The sequence below is a fragment of the Salmo salar genome, chromosome 11, assembly GCF_965601325.2.
Source record: "Salmo salar chromosome 11, fSalSal1, whole genome shotgun sequence".
Classification (NCBI taxonomy): domain Eukaryota; kingdom Metazoa; phylum Chordata; class Actinopteri; order Salmoniformes; family Salmonidae; genus Salmo; species Salmo salar.
Window position 1 is genome coordinate 113,706,856 of NC_138301.1, and position 23,657 is coordinate 113,730,512.

A 23,657-nucleotide genomic window follows, 5' to 3' on the forward strand; every position below is an offset into this window, starting at 1 on the left:
TACCAATGTTATGAAGTTGTCTTTAGCTAGCCCAGATTGGGAACCCATCTCCCAACCTCATAACTAGCTACCCAGAAGCCCTTTCAGGCTACCAATAAAATTAGAGTAGCTAGCTTGTGTAACTATATTAGCTGGCATGCCTGCTGGCAAGGTTGGTAGAATTTTAAAAAGCCATTAAAACCTCTTAGCGCACGGATCCTGCTACCGGGATCAAAATTGACAACATCCGGTGAAGCTGGAGCGCGCCAAATTCAAATCACAAAATTGTAATATTAAACATTCATGAACATACAAGTGTCCTACATCATTTAGAAGCTTAACTTCTTGTTAATCCAACCGTGTTGTCAGATTTCAAAAAGGCTTTACGGCGAAAGCATACCATGCGATTATCTGAGGACAGCGCCCCACACAAAAATACTTTTCCAAACCAGCACAGGCGTCACAAAAGTAACAAATAGCGATAAAATAAATCACTTACCTTTGAAGATCTTTCTCTGTTTGCAATCCCAAGGGTCCCAGCTACACAACAAATGGTCATTTTGTTCGATAAAGTCCTTCTTTATATTCCAAAAATGTCAGTTTAGTTGGTGCGCTTGATTGAGTAATCCACTCGTTCAACAGGCATAAAAACGAATCCAAAAAGTTACCAGTAAAGTTCGTCCAAACAAGTAAAACAATGTTATAATTAATCCTCAGGTACTCTAATATCTAAATAAACAATACAATTTAAGACGGAGAATAGTATGTTCAATAGGGAAGATAAATAACGAAGAGCGCGCACCTCATTCACCTGCGCAACAAGACTACATTTCTAATGAGAGACACCTTGGAAAAACTACAACCACTCGCTCAGTTTTCAAAAAACAAGCCTGAAACCCTTTCTAAAGACTGTTGACATCTAGTGGAAGCCATAGGAACTGCAATCTGGGAGCTATTTATTTGTATATCCCATAGACAAGCATTGAAATGGACTGTGACCTCTCAAAAAAAACATTTTCCAGATGGATTTTCCTCGGGTTTTCGCCTGCCATATCAGTTGTGTTATACTCACAGACATTATTTTAACTGGTTTAGAAACTTCAGAGTGTGTTCTATCCAATACTATCAATTATATGCATATCCTAGCTTCTGGGCCTGAGTAACAGGCAGTTCACTTTGGGCACGTCATTCATCCGAACTTCCGAACACTGCCCCCTAGCCCTAAGAGGTTTTTAATTACTAAATGTATATTCCTTTCAATCTTTTACCCACATTTGCAGAGAAGCATATCTTAATTAAAAGAACCACCAGTCAGGAGGATACAGACATCTCAAGAGGTATGCTTAGAGATGCAGAAAATTCAACATATGTTTTACATATGTTGAAAAATGATCCAACTTCAGACCACCCTCCAGCCATCCTCTCATACTTTGGAAACATTGTGATGGAAACATTGTGAAACACAAAGGAACAATAGCCTCTATATGATTAAAGGGATCTCAATCCATCTGTTACTGGGCTCTCACCATCATCATTATCATTATTTACATCATTGAAATTCACCAAATCCTTTTGTTCATAAGCCCACTAGGCTACTCATTTGTTGTCATTAAATCTAATGAATAATAGAATGGAAAATACCATTGGGTGTTTGCGCAATATCCTACACAATTGCGCATAGCAGCCTGGACTTGGTGTCCAATCCGATGCACAGAAACATTTTTATTTTATTTAACCTTTATTCACGAGGCAAGTCAGTTAAGAAGAAATTCTTATTTGCAATGACGGCCTACCACAGGCCAAACCCTAACCCGGACGACGCTGGGCCAATTGCACACCGCCATATGGGACTCCCAATCACGGCCAGTTGTGATACAGCCTGGAATCGAACCAGGGTCTCTAGTGACGCCTCTAGCACTGAGATGCAGTGCCTTAGACCGCTGCGCCACTCAGGAACCCAAACATAGGAAAACCTTAAATCAAATCAAATTTTATTTGTCACATGCACCGAATAATACCGTGAAATGCTTAGTTACAAGTCCTTAACCAACAATGCAGTTCATTCATTGACATGGTGCTTTCTCTGTTAATGAAATATTCTAGCCGCTGCTGTAAATCAAGCAGATAATCAACATAGGAGTATTGGATTGGATCCACCGTGGATCACAGCTGTCTTCACTGAAGCAACGAAGCAGACTCCAAAATATTCTGGACATTCTTCCGAACACCGTTTTCCCACCCTTTGGCTGTTTCTGCATCAACTGCTATATCCCAACAGCTGTTTGTCACTTGACTGTCATTAACAAAAATATTTCCTAGATCAGCTGATGATGGTTGACAATATCACCAGACCTAACTAGGCTGTAAACCCCAAAGCATTTTTTAACTCAAATTCTTCTCGTAAGTTGTACTCGAAGTCAATGAAAGTCACAAATACTTTAAATGTTTATGTGATAGTCACACCAACTAAATTGTTTTAAGTTATGATAACAAATTAACTTTTTTCCCAGCATGCTTTAATGCAGGGACATTTTTTGGAATTGCTTTTATCTGTGTTTTTGCATGTACATTGAGTGATTGATCGATTAAATGTTATTCTACACAAAGAGAAATGTTTTCTAAACTAATCCATTTAATTTTTGCACCCATTACTGAAATGGTTGTTCCAGTTTAAATTGCTTAGATAGTTTCCTCCCACTGTTCTTAACCCTGGCAGTCATTATGAATGCAGGTTGTGGGTGAATACAAATTTCAACTGTTGGATAGCCTAATGCTGGCTAGATTCTAATAGGAATTACACATCACTTTGCAAGCCATAATAATGTGATTTATTCCACAAACTTTCTCAATTTCTCCACCATGTATATTCCAACCAGGATTTCTGGAAAACCTGGGAAATGTTTCCAGCATTTTGCAACCCTACTTGCAGGCCTGATGTGGCCTGTAAACTAGTAGTTTCAGACCACTGTATAAGGCCTTATGATATATGTAATGGTTCAATTATAATGATAATATTTTCCTAGGAACTCACTTGATGAAGGCCGCAGGACTGAACATTATCGAATTCAGCAACCATGTCTCTGTCACAAATAAATACAGTCACGGGTGGTAACTCTACAATTCAATCGAAAAGGCATGGCACACTGGGAAATTATTGGAGACTTGGCTTAGTGGGGGCCTTAAATGTAAGTATACCATACTGTGAAAACAGCTGGATACCAAATGCGCAACAAGTAGCTAGGTGTCCAGTGTCAGTGTGTGGCGGGTCGGACGAAGTCAGGCGCAGGACACAGAACTGAGTAAAAACATAACTTTACTCGAAAATAAACCAACAATATATTCCACGCTGGGAAACACACCAGCTCACAGAAGTACTGACCACTTAACAACGAACAAACATGCACAAAAACCATGGGGAAAACAGAGGGTTAAATAATGAACATGTAATTGGGGAATTGAAACCAGGTGTGTAAAACAAAGACAAAACAAAAGGAAAATGAAAAAGTGGATCGGTGATGGCTAGAAGGCCGGTGACGTCGACCGCCGAACGCCGCCCGAGCAAGGAGAGGGACCGACCTCGGTGGAAGTCGTGACACTAGGGCTGTTAGCCTATACTGAAGAACCAAACATGTCAGGTGACTCTTTCGGTTAGAACTATTCAAGTTTCAATCGCATAGGTTACATCAATTTGGATTTGTGTGCCCATGAAACTGTTTTCAGGCGTTGCCTAAAATATCAACATGAATATTTGATAAAGTGGTGCTGCCTTTAATAGCTTAAAACTCAACATCTCATAGACTCAGCAAGACGTTTGTTCCCGATGATGCCCCATAAGGGGTCGGTGGGTTTCTTTAGGTATTCACGACTGATTAGAATGAAGCTTTCAGAACATTCACACCTAGCCTACTGGTCATTCAGCTCACGGTCGTCTGGAAACTTTCCTACCAGTGCAATGCAGGTCAGTCACATTTCCGTCTCCTTTTCATATCGAAACAATGGACGCCTATTGATAAAGGTTTTACATAGGCTATTGGTACCAATCACTATAGCCTAATACATCTCCAATCGATGGAAAGATTTAGTGTGCTGTCGACAAACATTCTTATTCTTAAACATTCTTATATTCAATATGTGCCATTTTTTTTATTTATTAATTAATGTTAGTATGTTTATGGATTAACATTTTCATGTTAATCGCCCAACCCTGTTTTATCTACAGCCTTTACATTAGACTTTATATCAGCCTTCAGACAGGATTAAACGAGTTTCCCTGCCGAGCCACTAGCCAACCGTGCCCCAGCCGACGTGTTTTCACACGCAACGGTGGGGAAGCGCGCACGGGCAGGCGCGCTCGCGGACAAAATAATTAAAGGAACAGCATTCCCGCTGAAATATAATGCCTTGTGGCAGTGCTTCGGTCTCTTGAGGGGAGAGATAAAGAGGCAGTCTTTTAGCTTAATGTAAACCCAGAACAGTTTTCGGCACTCAACAATCAAATCATGGGCCTATTCAGTAAGAAACACAGGCTGCTGGGAGGTCCAACTATAGCTGGACATAAATCACAATGACACAGTGACTCCATTGTCGGCCAACACTGGCCATTGTCCTATATGAAATGTATAAATGCAGACACCGAAATTGTTTCTTTTAAGGGACAGTTCACCCAAATTACAAAATGACATATTGGTTTCCTTACCCTGTAAGTAGTCTATGGACCAGGTATGACAGCAATCCATGCTTTGGTTTTGTTTACCTGGCCACTGTTTCAAATGCGAACTTTTTTCATTTGTGGCAGAAATCCAATGTAAGTCAATGGTATACAGTGCATTCGGAAAGTATTCAGACCCCTTCCCTTTTTCCATATTTTGTTGTTACAGCCTTATTCTAAAATTGATTAAATTATTGTTTTTGCTCATCAAGCTACTCACAATACCCCATAATGACAAAGCGAAAACAGGTTTTAAGAAATTTTAGCAAAACAAAAAAAGATATATCTTATTTATAAAAGTATTCAGACCCTTTGCTATGAGACTCGAAATTGTACTCAGGTGCATCCTGTTTCCATTGATGATCCTTGAGATGTTTCTTCAACTTGATTGGAGTCCACCTGTGCTAAATTAAATTGATTGGACATGGGCCTCCCAAGTGGCACAGTGGTCAAAGGCACTGCAGTGCTTGAGGTGTCACTACAGACCTGGGTTTGATCCCAGGCTGTGTTTGGTGGGCCGGGATTTCCTTGTCCCATCGCGCTTTAGGGACTCCTTGTGGCGAGCCGGGCGCCTGCAAGCTGACTTCGGTCACCTGCCTGAAAGTGTTTCTTCCGACACATTGATGCGGCTGGCTTCCGGGTTAAGCGAGCAGTGTGACAAGAAGCAGTGCGGCTTGGTTGGGTCGTGTTTCGGAGGACGCATGGCTCTAAACCTTCGCCTCTCCCGAGTCCGTAGGGGAGTTGCAGCGATGGGACAAGACTGTAACTACCAATTGGATATCACAAAATGGGGGAGAAAAAGAGGTGGAAGTACAACAACATGATTTGGAAAGGCACAAACCTGTCTATATAAGGTCCCAAAGTTGACAGTGCATGTCAGAGCAAAACCAAGTCATGGGGTCTTAGGAATTGTTCATAGAGCTCCAAGACACTATCGTGTCGAGGCACAGATCTAGGGAAGGGTACCAAAAAATGTCTGCAGCATTGAAGGTCCCCAAGAACACAGTGGCCTCCATCATTCTTAAATGGAAGAAGTTTGGAACCACCATGACTCTTTCGGTAGCCGCCCGGCCAAATTGACCAATCAGGGGAGAAAGGCCTTGGTCAGGGAGGTGACCAAGAACCCAATGGTCACTCTGACAGAGCTCCAGAGTTCCTCTGTGGAGATGGGAGAAACTTCCAGAAGGAGAACTATCTCTGCAGCATTCCACCAATCAGACCTTTATGGTAGAGTGGTCAGACGGAAGCCACTCCTCAGTAAAAAGCGCATGATAGCCCGCTTGGAGTTTGCCTAAAGAGTACATATAACTCACCTCATCCAGTAGACGTATCAGACAGGTAAAGGACATTCTCTTAACCATCTATTAAAGAATGACACCCCTTTCCTTATACAGTGCACTACTTTTGACCTTGAGCCCTATAGGCCCTGATCGGTGGTAGTGCACTACATAGGGAGTAGGGTGCTATTTGGGACGCATACATAAACAGGTGGAGCGATACAGAGGCACTCTACCCCGTGCTGTATGATTACACATGTTAAATACAATTTTTATTTTTTATTTAACTAGGCAAGTCAGTTAAGAACACATTCCTATTTAAAATTATGTTCTTACCTTGGCCAAACCCGGGCCGAAGCGGTGCCAATTGTGCACCGCCCTATGGGACTTCCAATCACGGCTAGATGTGAGACAGGGACTGTAGTGATGCCTTAGTCTGCTGCGCCACTTGGGAGCCCCAATACAAAATACAAAGACCTCTTCCTTTAATGTCGAGACGTTCTCCTCTTTTAACAATTTGATAGGATTTAGATTATAGAAGGGGTTGATAAGAGAGACATGCTATGAAACAGGTTGAATCACAGAGAAGTTAACTGGGTGAAGTCAGACCGACATTGTCCTGATGGTATGTTAAATGGCCTCTAAGCTATCAGTTGATTGACAGGTAATTAGGCGAGTGGACGGCTGCTTTGAGAGGGAGGCTGGAGTGGACTTAGAGGGAAAACCCCAAATAATACTCTCTTCTGGACCCGACATAGTGCAATACTTTCAACCAGGACCACATAGGTGCCTCTACATGGCTCTACATAGTGTACTACTCTATAGGGCTCTGGTCAAAAGTAGTGCACTAGCTTATATAGGAAATAAGTTCATATTTTGGATGCAGATATACTCCAGTCTATAGCTTCAGTCAGAACACCTTCTGTACCTCTAATGATGGGGCAACAGGAAGTGTAGCTTCAGTCAGAACCCCCTCTACCTCTAATGGTGGGAGAACAGGAAGGGTTTTAATAACTGAACACCCTTTGTACCTCAAATGATGGGGGAACCGTAAGTGGAGCTTCAGTCAGAACACCCTCTGTACCTCTAATGATGGGGGAACAGGAAGTGGAGCTTCAGTCAGAACACCCTCTGTACCTCTAATGATGGGGGAACAGGAAGTGGAGCTTCAGTCAGAACACCCTCTGTACCTCTAATGATGGGGGAACAGGAAGTGGAGCTTCAGTCAGAACACACTCTGTACCTGTAATGATGGGGGAACAGGAAGTGGAGCTTCAGTCAGAACACCCTCTACCTCTAATGGTGGGAGAACAGGAAGGGTTTTAATTGAACACCCTGTGTACCGCAACTGATGTGGGAACTGGAAGGGTTTTAACTGAGCGGAATCAGTAGAAAGGCTGTAGGTGTTATGTGTCAAAGGGTTCCCTCTGAAAGAAGTGTGACTCCCCCTAGGGTTGGTTAAATACAGGAAGTGACTGAAATAAACCACAACAGAGAGAGAGGGAAGAAGAGAGGGTGACAAAGACAAAGGAGCTTAGGGAGATGTGTATAGCATATTGAAACGGGTGGTGAGAGGAAGATTAGCTTCTGGGAGTTAAACACAAAGGCTCCGGCAGGAGAAAAGACTTGTTGTCAATATAAGGCTTATCCTTGTATCACGTCTGATTGTCTGATGTTGATTGTGTGGTGAATGTAAGAACAGAGCTGCAGGTCAAATATGGCAGTTATAGTTCTGTTCTTCTGTTCTTCCTGCTTTTTATAATTAGAGAGAGAGAGGGAGATGGGGAGGGAGGGAGAGAAGGAGGGAGGGAATCAGGCAAGCAGGCAGGAAGGCGAGAAGACAAAATGAATGGAGCCATTGATAATGACTTTAATGAATGTTTGGGTAGCACTCCGCATAATAAATCATTTTTTATGGATTAGTAAATCGTTTCTTAATTTTTATTCCTCATTACTCCCACATTTGTAAGTGTTAGTAACCTAGTTATTAACACGTTTATATTTTTTTTTTACAAGTATTTAAAAACGGTTCATCAGATCATTCATAAGATGTTTCATATATGTATTTATAAACCATTTACTAATCATTAGTTAAGTATTTTTGTGTGGCATCACAGAACGTGTGGGCTATTTATCATTTATAAATACTTTATAAATGTTTTGAGTGATCAGTGTAATTTCTTACAAAAAGATGGACATGCCATTGGTAGACATTCCAGCAGTACCCGAGGCTCTTTAAGGTATCAAAAAATATAAATGATTAAACAATAAGCAGATATATAAAAAATATATACGTACATTCGGAAAGTCTTCAGACCCCTTGAACATTTTGTTACGTTACAGCCTTATTCTGAAATGGATTAAATTCGTTTTTTCCCTCATCAGTCTACACACAATACCCCATAATGACAAGGGAAAAGACGGTTTCAGAAATTTTTGCAAATGTACTAAAAATAAAAAAAACGAAATATCATATTTACATAAGTATTCAGACCCTTTACTCAGTACTTTGTTGAAGCACCTTTGGCAGCAATTACAGTGTCGAGTCTTATTGGGTATGACGCTACAAGCTTGGCACACCTGTATTTGGGGAGTTTCTCCCATTCTTCTCTGCAGATCCTCTCCTCTCAAGCTCTGTCAGGTTGGATGAGGAGCGTCGCTGCATAGCTATTTTCAGGTCTCTCCAGAGATGTTCGATTGTGGTTTAAGTCCTGGCTCTGGCAGGGCCACTCAAGGACATTCAGAGACTTGTCCCGAAGCCACTCCTGCATTGTCTTGGCTGTGTTGGAACATTACCCTTCACCCCAATCTGAGGTCCTGAGCGCTCCGGAGAAGGTTTTCATCAAGGATCTGTCTGTACTTTGCTCCGTTCATCTTTCCCTCGATCCTGACTAGTCTCCCAGTCCCTGCCTCTGAAAAACAGCCCCACAGCATGATGCTGCCACCACCATGCTTCACCGTAGGGATGGTGCCAGGTTTCCTCCAGACGTGACGCTTGGCATTCAGGCCAAAGAGATCAATCTTGGTTTCATGAGACCAGAGAATCTTGTTTCTCATGGTCTGAGACTCTTTAGGTGCCTTATGGCAAACTCAAAGTGGGCTGTCATGTGCCTTTTACTGAGGTGTGACTTCCATCTGGCCACTCTACCATAAAGGTCTGATTGGTTGAGTGCTGCAGAAATGGTTGTCCTTCTGGAAGGTTCACCCATCCCCACAGGGGAACTCTAGAGCTCTGTCATGTTACCATCGGGTTCTTGGTCACCTCCCTGACGAAGGCCCTTCTGCCCTGATTGCTCAGTTTTGCTGGGCGGCCAGCTCTAGGAAGAGTCTTGGTGGTTCCAAACTTCTTCCATTTATGAATGATGGAGGCCACTGTGTTCTTCGGGACCTTCAATGCTGCAGACATTTTTTGGTACCCTTCCCCAGATCTGTGCCTCGACACAATAGTGTCTCGGAGCACTACGGACAATTCCTTCAACCTCATAGCTTGGATTTTGCTCTGACATGCACTGTCAACTGTGGGACCTTATATAGACAAGTTTGTGCCTTTCTAAATCATGTCCAATCAATTGAAATGACCACAGGTGGCCTCCACTGAAGTTGTAGAAACATCTCAAGGATGATCAATGGAAACTGGATGCACCTGAGCTCAATTTCGAGTCTCATAGCAAAGGGTCTAAATACTTATGTAAATAAGGTATTTCTGTTTTTATTTTTCTTGATATATTTGAAAAAAAAATCGCAGGTGGCCTCCACTGAAGTTGTAGAAACATCTCAAGGATGATCAATGGAAACTGGATGCACCTGAGCTCAATTTCGAGTCTCATAGCAAAGGGTCTAAATACTTATGTAAATAAGGTATTTCTGTTTTTATTTTTCTTGATATATTTGAAATTTTTTCGAAACAACCGTTTTAGCTTTGTCATTATAGGGTATTGTGTGTAGATTGATGACGTAAAATATATCCATAATTTAAACCATTTTAGAATATGTGTCACGATCGTTGTAATAGATGAACCAAGGCGCAGCGGGTACGTGAATGCTCATTTTTATTAATCCAAAACAAACACGAAAAACGATAAACAGACCACAAAACAGTCTTGTAGGCAACACACAGCAATACAAGAATCAATCTCCCACAAACCCCAAAACAAACATACTCCTAATTATAGGACCTTCAATCAGAGGCAACGATAGACAGCTGCCTCCAACTGAAGGCCCCAACACCAATTAGCAAAACATAGAAATACAAATGACTAGACAGAACATAGAAATAAACTAACATAGAACAATAACCGAAAACCCCGGAATACATAAATCTAACACCCACCTACATACACAACCACCCCGAACCATATAAAACAAATACCCCCTGCCACGTCCTGACCGAACTCAAATAACAAATAACCCCTTTACTGGTCAGGACGTGACAATAAGGCTGTAATGTTACAAAATGTGGAAAAATTAAAGGAGTCTGAATAGTGTAACTTCAGACACACCCTATGCTGAGTAAAATAAATAAAAAATGTCTGTAAATGCTAAAATAAGCATTTCTTGGCAGTGACTTTTTTACCAAAACAAAAGTGTGGATTGCAGCAGTCACTCCTTAGAGCAGTTTAATTTCATTAACCCAGAACTAAAATCTTAATTTAACCTAATTTAGCCAGCTGCATGATTCAATTCTAGGTCCATATGTCTTCAAAATTGGGAGTTCCAGTTTGGGAAGGCTCCACCCTCACAAAAGGAAACTCAGACAAAATGTTTGATATATTTCCTTTAACATCGTGTGTTGTGTGCCTATTTGTCATGGGTGTCGTAAGGATTAGACCAAAACGCAGCGGGAGTGTGTATACTCATCTTCTTTTTAATAGGCAGAAAGAAGGAAAACCGAAACAAAACACATGTACACAAAAACAACGACGATAACAGTCTTGTCAGGCACACAGCTAAACAAGAAACAACTACCCACAAATCCCATAGAAAAACACCCCTTTTAAATAGGACCTTCAATGAGAAGCAACTAGGAGCAGCTGCTTCCAATTGAAGGTCAACCCAACAAACACCACATAGAAATAGACATACTAGAACATAACCCAACAAACCCCGAAACACTCTAAACAAACACCCCTCTTAAAACAGAACATAGCCCAACAAACCCTGAAACACTCTAAACAAACACACCCCTGCCACGTCCTGACCAAACTACAATAACAAATAACCCCTTATACTGGTCAGGACGTGACATTATTGTTTTACCAATTATAGGTTGTACGCTATTTTTAGACCTTAAGGAGCATCAGGTATTGCTGGAATGTTTACCAATGGTATGTCTATCTTTTAGTGAGAAATTACACTGGTCACTCAAAACATTAAGAAAGTATTTATAAAGTATAAATAGCCTACACTTTAGGTGAGGCCACACAAGAATACTTAAAGGTGACAAACAGTCAAAATCAAGTTTTTCATGAAATTGGATGATATTTGTTTGAAACCAGATCAAAGTATGATAACCAAAGTATGAAAATGACTGTTGCTTCTACATTGATAAAGTTTGATCATAAAGTTACTGGTCCCCTCCCCCATGTCAAACACCTAGATTCAGGAGGCGGGATAATAAAGGGGATAGGGTGACATCACCCTAACTCTCATTTTTGATAGACCAATGGTAACATGATATTCTCTTAAATAATTTAAATAAGCACTGCCTTGTAACCAACATCGGAGAAGGCGTGTGTTTGCGGAAGGGCGTGGTTTATATAGATAGATAGCTACTCTGCTGTGGCCAAAATTTGGCTGTAAGGTGTCAGCAAATATAATTCAAGTTTACACTATTCATCTATGGCAAAGATACTTAAATATGTTTCCCCTTTCATCTGTGTCTGGTGTTAGCTAGTTACTAGCTAGCTAGGTCTTCATCTGTGTCTGGTGTTAGCTAGTTACTGGCTAGCTAGGTCTTCATCTGTGTCTGGTGTTAGCTAGATACTGGCTAGCTAGGTCTTCATCTGTGTCTGGTGTTAGCTAGATACTGGCTAGCTAGGTCTTCATCTGTATCTGGTGTTAGCTAGTTACTGGCTAGCTAGGTCTTCAACTGTGTCTGGTGTTAGCTAGTTACTGGCTAGCTAGGTCTTCATCTGTCTGGTGTTAGCTAGATACTGGCTAGCTAGGTCTTCATCTGTCTGGTGTTAGCTAGTTACTGGCTAGTTAGGTCTTCATCTGTGTCTGGTGTTAGCTAGTTACCGGCTAGCTAGGTCTTCATCTGTGTCTGGTGTTAGCTAGGTCTTCACCTGTGTCTGGTGTTAGCTAGTTACTGGCTAGCTAGGTCTTCAGCCAGCATGGAACAAAAGGGAGGGAAATGTTGTCTGTCTGTCTGTCTGTCTGTCTGTCTGTCTGTCTGTCTGTCTGTCTGTGCACATTCATGCATGTATATTTGTATGTGTTAATGCCTGTGTTCATGCCTGTGTCCCTGTGCAGAGATCCGGGAGGCGTTCCGGGTGCTGGACCGGGATGGGAACGGGTTCATCTCTAAGCAGGAGCTGGGCATGGCTATGAGATCCCTGGGGTACATGCCCAGTGAGGTGGAGCTGGCCATCATCATGCAGAGACTAGACATGGATGGTGAGGCACATACAGAGAAACACACGCACACGCACACACACACAAAAGGCTTATCATAAACACAGACACAGAGACAGACACACACTGAGTCTTTCATTATTTATTTTTTTAGGGGGTAGATCAGCTTTAATATTGCAGATCGATTGTGGCTTCCATCAATGTAATTATCTGCATCACTTCCAATCCCTCATACATTTTTGGGGGAAATAAATAAATATATAAAATGTGTATTTATTTTTTTATTTATATATATATATATATATATATATATATATATATATATATATATATATATATATATATATATATATATATATATATATATATATATATATATATATATATATATATAACTGAGCAAGATGACAAGTACATTAGTGTGTCTAGTTTGAGAAGTAGACGCCTCACAAGTCCTCAACTGGCAGCTTCATTAAATAGTTCCCGCAAAACACCAGTCTCAACGTCAACAGTGAAGAGGCGACTCCGGGATGCTGGCCTTCTAGGCAGAGTTCCTCTGTCCAGTATCTGTGTTCTTTTGCCCATCTTAATCTTTTCTTTTTATTGGGCAGTCTGAGATATGTTTTTTCCTTTACAACTCTGCCTAGAAGGCCAGCATCCCGGAGTCGCCTCTTCACTGTTGACGTTGAGACTGGTGTTTTGCGGGTACTATTTAATGAAGCTGCCAGTTGAGGACTTGTGAGGCGTCTGTTTCTCAGACTAGACAATCTAATGTACTTGTCCTCTTGCTCAGTTGTGCACTGTTGTTTCTTGGCAATTTCTCGCATGGAATAGCCTTCATTTCTCAGAGCAAGAATAGACTGATAAGTTTCAGAAGAAAGTTATTTGTTTCTGGCCATTCTGAACCTGTAATCGAACCCACAAATGCTGATGCTCCAGAATCTCAACTAGTCTAAAGAAGGCCAGTTTAATTGCTTCTTTAATCAGAACAACAGCTTCAGCTGTGCTAACATAATTGCATAAGGTTTTTCTAATGATCAATTAGCCTTTTAAAATGATAAACTTGGATTAGCTAACACAACGTGCCATTGGAACACAGGAGTGATGGTTGCTGATAATGGGCCTCTGTACGCCTATGTAGATATTCCACTATAAATCAGCCGTTTCCAGCTACAATAGTCATTTACAAAAACAAGGAAATTTCTAAGTGACCTGGCCAAGATAAAGCAAAGCAGTGCAACAAAAACAACAACACACAGTTACACATAAACAAATGTACAGTCAATAACACAAAAGAAAAGAAAAATAGAAAAATCTATGTAGTGTGTGCAAATGTAGAAGAGTAGGCAGGCAATAAATAGGCCATAGAGGTGAAAATAATTACAATTTAGCATTAATACTGGAGTGATAGATGTGCAGATGATAATGTGCATGTAGAGATACTGAGGTGCAAAAGATCAAGAAGGTAAGTAATAGTATGGGGATGAGGTAGTTGGGTGTGCTATTTACAGATTGGCTGTGTTACAGGTACAGTGATCGGTAAGCTGCTCAGACAGCTGATACTTAAAGTTAGAGGGGGAGATATAAGACTCCAGCTTCAGAGATTTTTCCAATTCGTTCCAGTCGTTGGCAGCAGAGAACTGGAAGGAAAGGCGGCCAAAGTAAGTGTTGGCTTTGGGGATGACCAGCGCAATATACCGGCTGGAGCGCGTGCTACGGGTGGGTGTTGCTATGGTGACCAGTGAGCTGAGTTAAGGTGGGGCTTTACCTTGCAAAGACTTGTAGATGACCTGGAGCCAGTGGTTTTGGCGACGGATATGTAGTGAGGGCCAGCCAACTAGAGCATACAGGATATGTAGTAAGGGCCAGCCAACTAGAGCATACAGGATATGTAGTGAGGGCCAGCCAACTAGAGCATACAGGATATGTAGTGAGGGCCAGCCAACTAGAGCATACAGGATATGTAGTGAGGGCCAGCCAACTAGAGCATACAGGATATGTAGTGAGGGCCAGTCAACTAGAGCATACAGGATATGTAGTGAGGGCCAGCCAACTAGAGCATACAGGATATGTAGTGAGGGCCAGCCAACTAGAGCATACAGGATATGTAGTGAGGGCCAGCCAACGAGAGCATACAGGATATGTAGTGAGGGCCAGCCAACGAGAGCATACAGGATATGTAGTGAGGGCCAGCCAACGAGAGCATACAGGATATGTAGTGAGGGCCAGCCAACTAGAGCATACAGGTCGCAGTGGTGGGTAGTCATATCAGAAGTCAGATAATTAGTTAAATGAAGTCCACCTGTGTGTAATCTAAGTGTCATATGATCTGTTACATGATCTCAGTGTATATACACCTGTTCTGAAAGGCCCCAGAGTCTGCAACACCACTAAGCAAGGGGCACCACCAAGCAAGCGGCACTATAAAGACCAAGGAGCTCTCCAAACAGGTCAGGGACAAAGTTGTGGACATCAGGGTTGGGTTATAAAAAAATATCAGAAACTTTGAACATCCCATGGAGCACCATTAAATCGATTCTTAAAAAATGGAAAGAATATGGCACCACAACAAACCTGCCAAGAGAGTGCCGCCCACCAAAACTCACGGACCAGGCAATGAGGCCATTAATCAGAGACGCAACCAAAGATCACCCTGAAGGAGCTGCAAAGCTCCACAGCAGAGATTGGAGTATTTGTCCATAGGACCACTTTAAGCCATACACTCCACAGAGCTGGGCTTTATGGAAGAGTGGCCAGAAAAAAGCCATTGCTTAAAGAAAAAAATAAGGTGTTCACCAAAACGCATGTGGGAGACTCCCCAAACGTATGGAAGGAGGTACTCTGGTCAGATGAGACTAAAATTGAGTTTTTTTGCCATCAAGGAAAACGCTATATCTGGCGCAAACCCAACACCTCTCATCACCCTGAGAACACCATCCCCACAGTGAATCATGTTGGTGGCAGCATTATGCTGTGGTGATGTTTTTCATTGGCAGGGACTGGGATACTGGTCAGAATTGAAGGAATGATGGATGGCGCTAAATACACGGATATTCTTGAGGGAAACCTGTTTCAGTCATCCAGAGATTTGAGACTGGGACGGAGGTTCACCTTCCAGCAGGACAATGACCCTAAGCATACTGCTAAAGCAACACTCAAGTGGTTTAAGGGGAAACATTTAAATGTCTTGGAATGGCCTAGTCAAAGCCCAGACCTCAATCCAATTGAGAATCTGTGGTATTACTTAAAGATTGCTGTACACCAGCAGAACCCATCCAACTTGAAGGTGCTGGAGCAGTTTTGCCTTGAAGAATGGGCAAAAATCCCAGTGGCTAGATGTGCCAAGCTTATAGAGACATACCCCAAGAGACTTGCAGCTGTAATTGCTGCAAAAGGTGGCTCTACAAAGTATTGCCTTTTGGGGGGTGAATAGTTATGCACACTCGGGTTTTCTGTTTCTTTGTCATATTTCTTGTTTCTTTCACAATAAAAAATATTTTGCATCTTCCAAGTGGTAGGCATGTTGTGTAAATGAAATGATACAAACCCTACAAAAATCTATTTTAATTCCAGGTTGTAAGGCAACAAAATAGGAAAAATGCCAAGGGGGATGAATACTTTCGCAAGCCACTGTATCATAATTTGATTGTAATCCAGAAAGGCTAGAAAAAGTATCCAAGTTGTGGATTTAAAAGAAAGCATACAATGACACCTTTGTTTTTAAGCCCTGGATTTCTAATCCCTTGATATTATTGTTGGATATGATTTTAATAGCTAGCATTTCGATGGCCATAAAAAATAGATATGCAGATAGTGAACAACCTTGTTTTACTCCTCTTGACAGTTTCAAACTTTCTGAGAAGTAGCCATTATTTACTACTGTACACCTCGGGTTACTATACATGATTTTAACCCATTTCATAAGAGATTCTCCAAAATTGAAAGGTTCCAGGCATTTATATATTAACTCCAGTCGTAGTTTATCAAAAGCCTTTTCAAAGTCAGCTATGAATAGCAGGCCTGGTTTCCCAGATTTTTCATAGTGTTCTATTGTTTCCAGTACTTGCCTTATATTATCTCCAATGTATCGTCCATGTAAAAAAAACTGTCTGGTTAGAATGAATAATTTCCGACAATACCTTTTTAATTCTATGCGCTATACATTTTGCTAGAATTTTTGCATCACAACACTGAAGTGTAAGGGGCCTCCAACTTTTTAAGTGGACTGGATCTTTATATTTCCCACGTATCCTGTTTCAGTAATAATGAAATCTAACCTTGTTGAGTGTCTGATAATCTACCATTTTGTCACGTCCTGACTATAGTAAGGTGTTATTTTCTATGGTAGAGTAGGTCAGGGCGTGACAGGGGGTGTTTTGTGTTTTTCTATGTTTTCTATTTCTATGTTCTTAGGTTCTAGTTTTTGTATTTCTATATTGGCTTGTTTGGGATGATCTCCAATTGGAGGCAGCTGGTCCTCGTTGTCTCTAATTGGAGATCATATTTAAGTAGGGGTTTTTCTTCCTGGGTTTTGTGGGTGATTATTTTTGAGTAGTGTTTGTTCTCCTCTGCGTCACGGTTTGATGTTTTTGTCTATTCAGTTATTTTGATGTATTGCATAAGTTTCACAGAGTAAATAAAATGTGGAACTATTCACACGCTGCACTTTGGTCCGCTAGTCCTTTCGACAGCCGTGACAGAATCACCCACCACAAAAGGACCGATCAGCGTGCCCAGGAGGAGCAGGGATCCTGGGCTCGGAAGAAGAGAGAGTGGAGGACGTCCTGGACCTGGGAGGAGGTAATGGCAGGGGACAAGACCCTGCCATGGAAGCAGGAGGAGACGGCACAAGCGGAACGGCGATGCTATGAGGAGCTAGCCCAACGATGGAAGCTCGAGAGGCACCCCCCAAAATAATTGGGGGGCACACGGGGAGTTGGCTCAGGTCTCCACTCTGACTCTGCCAAACTCCCCGTGTGCCCCCCAATTTTTTGGGGGGTGCCTCTCGAGCTTCCATCGTGCTTACCATGGGGAGCGAGTGAAAAGGCAAGCACCGTGTTATGCGGTGATGCGCACTGTGTCACCAGTACGCACTCACAGGCCGGTGCGATCTGTGCCCGCACCCTGCAGTTGTCGAGCTGGGTTGAGCATCCAGCAAAGACGGGTTGTGCCAGCCATACACTCCAGACTTCCAGTGCGCCTCCACGGTCCAGTATATCCTGCGCCAGTTCTGCGCACTGTGTTGCCAGTGCGTCTGCACAGCCCAGTTCGTGCTGTGCCAGCGCTCCGCCCTTGCCGGGCTATGGAGTTGATCCAGCCAAGACGGGTTGTGTCAGCCATAAGCTCCAGACCTCCAGTGTGCCTCCACGGCCCAGTATACCCTGTGCCTGCTCCGCGCACCCGGCCTCCAGCGACGTTCCCTAGTCCAGAACTCTCAGCGACGTTCTCTAGTCCGGTGAGACCTATTCCAGCTCCATGAAAGAAGCCTCCAGTGATGATCTATGGTCTGAAACCTGTAGGGATGATCAATGGCACAGAGCCTCCAGTGATGATCCATGGCACGGAGCCTCCAGTGATGATCCATGGCCCGGAGCCTGTAGGGATGATCCATGGCACGAAGCCTCCAGAGATAATCCATGGCCCTGAGTCTGTAGGGATAATCCATAGCCCGGAGCCTCCAGTGATGATCCATGGCACAAAGCATCCAGTGATGATCCATGGCGCGGAACCTGTAGTGATGATCCATGGCACGGAGCCTGCAGCGACGGTCCCCAGTCCGGAACCTCCTGAGACGGTCCACAGTGACACATTTACATTGGAGTGTTTAAAACATGCTAGTAACGGTCCTCTGAGTATATAAAAAAAAAAGTTTGGTATACCTCAACTGGTATGACATCCAACCCTGGAGTTTTCCCGGACTTCAAGGCTTTAATTGCATCAAGAAGTTCCTTCTCTGTAATTTGGCCTTCACATGAGTCTTTCTGTACAGATGTTAATTTTATATTAATAGAAAAAAATCCATACAATTAGCTTCGGTTAGTGAAGATGGAGGAGACTAAAACGAAAACATATGCTTCAAGCACTTTGCTTTCTCTTTCAAAATCTAATTTAGTGAATCACAGGTGACTCCATCATTTGTAACAAGTTTCTGTAAATCATTTTTAGTAGCATTTCAATGTTCAAGATTAAAAAAATAATTTGGTGAATTTTTTCACCATATTCCATCCAGTTCACTTTATTTTTTATAATATATTACACTGGATCTTTCTTGAATAAGTTCCAATTTTTGTTTTTCCTCTAACGGGAGCCTCTATGGTACAGTTTTTATTGCTATCAAACTGTACTGTTAGTCCTTCAATTTCCTTTGTTAGAATGGACTATTTTGACCTAAATGTATTTTGTTTTAGACATAATACTGAATTGCATGGCCTCTAAAAGCACATTTAAAAGTGTCCCATGCAATATGTAGATTTGCTGTACCTATGTTATGTCTGAAAAATTCAGTTATACATTTCTCTGTCCTAGTTAAAAACAAGTTATCATTCAATCAATAATTGTTTCCTGTAAACAATAGATATTATATTCCTTCTCTTTGAGCCAGGTAAATATTGTTCATCTTTTCTTATTATCTGCTAAGCCATTACAATCATAACTGGCTATACTTATTTCACCATTTATCTATTTATCATAATATATGTTTGTAAATGTTCCATTAAAAAAGTACGGTAGTGATTGAGTGTCCATGTAACTGTACCATGATATTTGCATTGCTACTAAGTAACCCTCCAATTGGTCCCCACTATTCCACCCGCATATGCCCCTCCCCCATTCCTAGTTGGGTTGTCATCGACAACCGGCAGACCACACCCGTCCCCCAGGATCCCTAGGCCCCCCGGAGAGAGACCGGGACCTTCGAAAAGAGCACACCCACTGAACAGAAGCAGATCAACCGCAAAAACATCTCCAATACTCTCACCTCAATTTGCTTTATATATATATAGCAAAACTCTTGAGTATCTTAATCTCCATCATTAACAATTAATATGCTGAATAATGTTGACAGTTCATGAAAAGGATTGTTACCTATAACCAGGATTGCCATTACATTACATTTTTGTCAAGCAATTATTATTTTAGCAAGCAATTATTATGATTCATCCTATATTGTCCCTAACATCATTAGCAACAGATGTGGGACACACACACACACACACACACACACACACACACACACACACACACACACACACACACACACACACATACTGTTACACACTCAACACCTTTCCCCCACAATCAACCATAAGGTCAGATGCTCAACAGTTGTTACATCTGTAGGCCCACCTCAAAAAAGGACCTGATTTATGAATGCGTATACAGTTTTAGCTGTTTGAGAAAGCATTCCAGATTGAGCAAAAAATGTAAAAAATGTGAGATTTAATTAAACAAAGTCAAGTCCTAGGTGATGGAGATTAGATCCAACCCCCTTCCTCTGTAACACCCACACGCTGGTCCCCCGTTGTGACCATTTTCTCAAACATCTCTGTGCAGTCAGACCTTTAATGATTTTGTGCCACCAGGGCCTCAATAATATGCCCCCTCTCTGATTGTCCGAGTGTGACCAGCTCCCCATGGGTTACTGCAGCTAGTGTTGCCGGCACTGCCACTACCTGGGTGGGGGCACCCCACCGGCTAGGTACAAGGTGGTCAAGGTTCTCATTAGCAGCTTTGAGAATAGCCTTGTATATGATGCTCTCCCATCAGGGGGCTCTGGCTTTGGAGGACCAACCCTGCCAGACACGCTCAGAATCTTAAAGGGGCGGTGTTGCTCTAGTAGGTCTCACACTCAGTCTTAATATCTGATTTGCTAAATAGATATTGTCCAAGGTTAATGAGTCAGTGACACCTCCTGGTCTCAGCAGTGTGGGAGGGCGGGTTCATAGTGTATGTCCACTGTGTCTGTGTTCACCAGTATTACCAGATTCTCTGTGTAAACTATCAGCACCATACAAGGTGCTCTCCTTGATAGCCTGGGGATCAATCCAGACTATTCTGTTTAACACACAAACCCCAACAACACAACTATAAACTCTTAATCCTAAACCAGATCATGAGAAAAACTTCAGTACAAAAGAGAAAAAGAAGATGTCACTTCAATTTTCAACATTTAATTGTCATGTGGCCATATGGTCAAGTGTTCATGTGGTCATGTGGTACAAGCACACTGATGAAGGTTATTTGTGTGTGTGTGTGTGTGTGTGTGTGTGTGTGTGTGTGTGTGTGTGTGTGTGTGTGTGTGTGTGTGTGTGTGTGTGTGTGTGTGTGTGTGTGTGTGTGTGTGTGCCTAGGTGATGGTCAGGTTGACTTTGAGGAGTTTGTGACGATATTGGGACCCAAACTGCTGTCGTCTGAGACCAGAGAAGGTTTCCTTGGAAGCACCATCGATAACATCTTCTGGCAGGTAGGAACACATACTCCTCTCTTCTTTCCTCTTCTTCTCTCTTCTCTTCTCCTCTCTTTTCTTCTCCTCTCTTTTCTTTTCCTCTCCTCTCTTCTCTTCTCTTCTCTTTTCCTCTCTTTTCTTCTCCTCTCTTCTCTTCTTCTCTCTTCTCCTCTCTTCTCTTCTTATCTCTTCTCCTCTCTTTTCTTCTCCTCTCCATTCTTCTCCTCTCCTCCACTCCCCTCTCTACTCCTCTCCTCTCTTCCCCTCTCCTCTCCTCTCTTCCCCTCTCCTCTCCTCTCTTCCCATCTCCTCTCCTCTCCTCTCCTCTCCTCTCCTCTCCTCTCCTCTCCTCTCCTCTCCTCTCCTCTCCTCTCCTCTCCTCTCCTCTCCTCTCTTCTTTCCTCTTAATTTCTTTTCTCCTCTCTTCTCTTCTGTTCTCCTCTCTCCTCTTCTCTCTTCTCTTCTCCTCTCTTTTCCTCTCTTCTCTTCTCCTCTCTTCTCTTCTCCTCTCTTCTCTTCTCCTCTCGTCTCTTCTTATCTCTTCTCCTCTCCTCTTCTCCTCTCCTCCTCTCCTCTCCTCTCCTCTCCTCTCCTCTCCTCTCCTCTCCTCTCCTCTCCCCTCCTCTCCTCTCCTCTCCTCTCCTCTCCTCTCCTCTCTACTCCTCTCCTCTCTTCCCCTCTCCTCTCCTCTCTTCCCATCTCCTCTCCTCTCCTCTCCTCTCCTCTCCTCTCTTCTTTCCTCTTCATTTCTCCTCTCCTCTCTTCTCTTCTGTTCTCCTCTCCATTCTCCTCTTCTTCTCTCTTCTCTTCTCCTCTCTTTTCTCCTCCTCTCTTCTCTTCTCCTCTCTTCTCTTTTCTTCTCCTCTCTTTTCTTCTCCTCTCTTCTCTTCTTATCTCTTCTCCTCTCTTCTCTCCTCTTCTCCTCTCCATTCTTCCCCTCTCCTCTCCTCTCTTCCACTCCTCTCTCCTCTCCTCTCTTCCTATCTCCTCTCCTCTCCTCTCTTCCCCTCTTCTCCTGCATGCATGATCAGAAGGATAGATAAATATTTACCGGAAAAGATTGTTAAGCAAACAACAAAGGCATTAATTGGGAGTCAAGTGAACTACTGTTCTGTGGTCTGGGGAAATTAGCAGGCTGCAGATTGGACAGAACAAAGCAGCAAGGGTTGTTTTAAGGTGGAGATATGGTTCTTCTGTTGTAGTCATGCTCAATGCTCTTGGTTGGTCATCAATCAACAAGATAATTGGAAAAAAACCTGCTTATTTTACACCATTTAAAACAGCCAAACTCCATCCACAACAGTATTCAGTTGGTAAGAGACAGACATACATTCTGTACTAGTTATAGATTGTCCACCATCTACATGTATGTGTTATCCCTCTCATCTCTTCCCCTCTCCTCTCTTCCCCTCTCCTTTCCTCTCCTTTCTTCCCCACTCATCTCTTCCCCTCTCATCTCTTCCCCTCTCCTCTGCTCTCCTCTCTTCCCCACTCATCTCTTCCCCTCTCATCTCTTCCCCTCTCATCTCTTTCCCTCTCCTCTCTTCCCCTCTCATCTCTTTCCCTCTCCTCTCTTCCCCTCTCATCTCTTCCTCTCTCCTCTTTCCTCCTCTCATCTCTTCCCCTCTCATCTCTTCCCCTCTCCTCTCTTCCCCTCTCCTCTCTTCCCCTCTCCTCTCTTCCCCTCTCTTCTCTTTCCCTCTCCTCTCTTCCCCTCTCATCTCTTTCCCTCTCATCTCTTTCCCTCTCCTCTCTTTCCCTCTCCTCTCTTTCCCTCTCCTCTCTTTCCCTCTCATCTCTTCCTCTCTCCTCTCTTCCTCTCTTCCTCTTCCTCTCTCCTCTCTTCCCCTCTCCTCTCTGCCTCTCTCCTCTCCTCTCTGCCTCTCTCCTCTCCTCTCTTCCTCTCTCCTCTCCTCTCCCACCCCTCCTCTCTTCTCTTCTCTCTTCCTCTCTTCTCCTCTCTTCTCCTCTCCTCTCTTCTCTTATCCTCTCCTGTCCTCTCCTTTCTTCCCTTATCCTCTCTTCTCCTCTCCTCTCGTCTCTTCTCCTCTCCTCTCTTCTCCCTCCCTCTGTGAGGTTATTCTGCAGTCAGGACATGTGCTAGATATTGGCTTACAGACACACACAAACAAACACACACACAAAGATACAGACCCCCTACCTTTTCCTCTCGTCCCATGATGATGGAGTAAAGGATTTTTGTACTTCAAAGAAAAGAGACATGCTGGTATGTGTGTGTTCCTGGGAGGGTATGTACAGGCTTCAAAGTAAAGAGACGAGAACGGTCTCTACTTCAGAGGAAAGACAGGCTTTCAGGAGAGGGTTCTGTTTGGAGTGACCTGATGCATTTTTGATGTTCTCCTGATCAGAAAAAATATGTGTTTTGGGGGAACTCAAGCAAAGTTCAACTCAAGTAACTATAGCTCAGTGGTTTTTGCTGCAAAGACTCCCTAGGGGCTCTTCTCAATCCAAACCTGGTTCTCTTAGGATATAACGGGTAGAGATAAAGAGTGGGAAGACAAAACAAGGAACTGATTGACAGGAGACCGAAACCCAGACACATAGAGATAATGGTAATATAGAAGAGAAATAGAGTAAAACAGAGAAAGGGAAATAGAGAAAAATAGAGAAAGGGAATAACAGATTCCCATAAGTGATTCATGATGGTGGCAGACAG

General features: G+C 42.7%; 1 protein-coding gene across 1 annotated transcript in view; it reads left to right on the top strand.

Annotated features, from left to right (window-relative positions):
• Positions 1–23,657, top strand: part of LOC106563653 (calcium-binding protein 8) — a 50,440-nt gene that overhangs the window by 7,707 nt on the left and 19,076 nt on the right. Inside the window, exons 2-3 of the mRNA XM_014129419.3 lie at positions 12,436–12,579; positions 20,886–20,998. Coding sequence (XP_013984894.2) covers positions 12,436–12,579; positions 20,886–20,998 — 257 coding nt within the window. The remainder of the gene's footprint in view (positions 1–12,435; positions 12,580–20,885; positions 20,999–23,657) is intronic.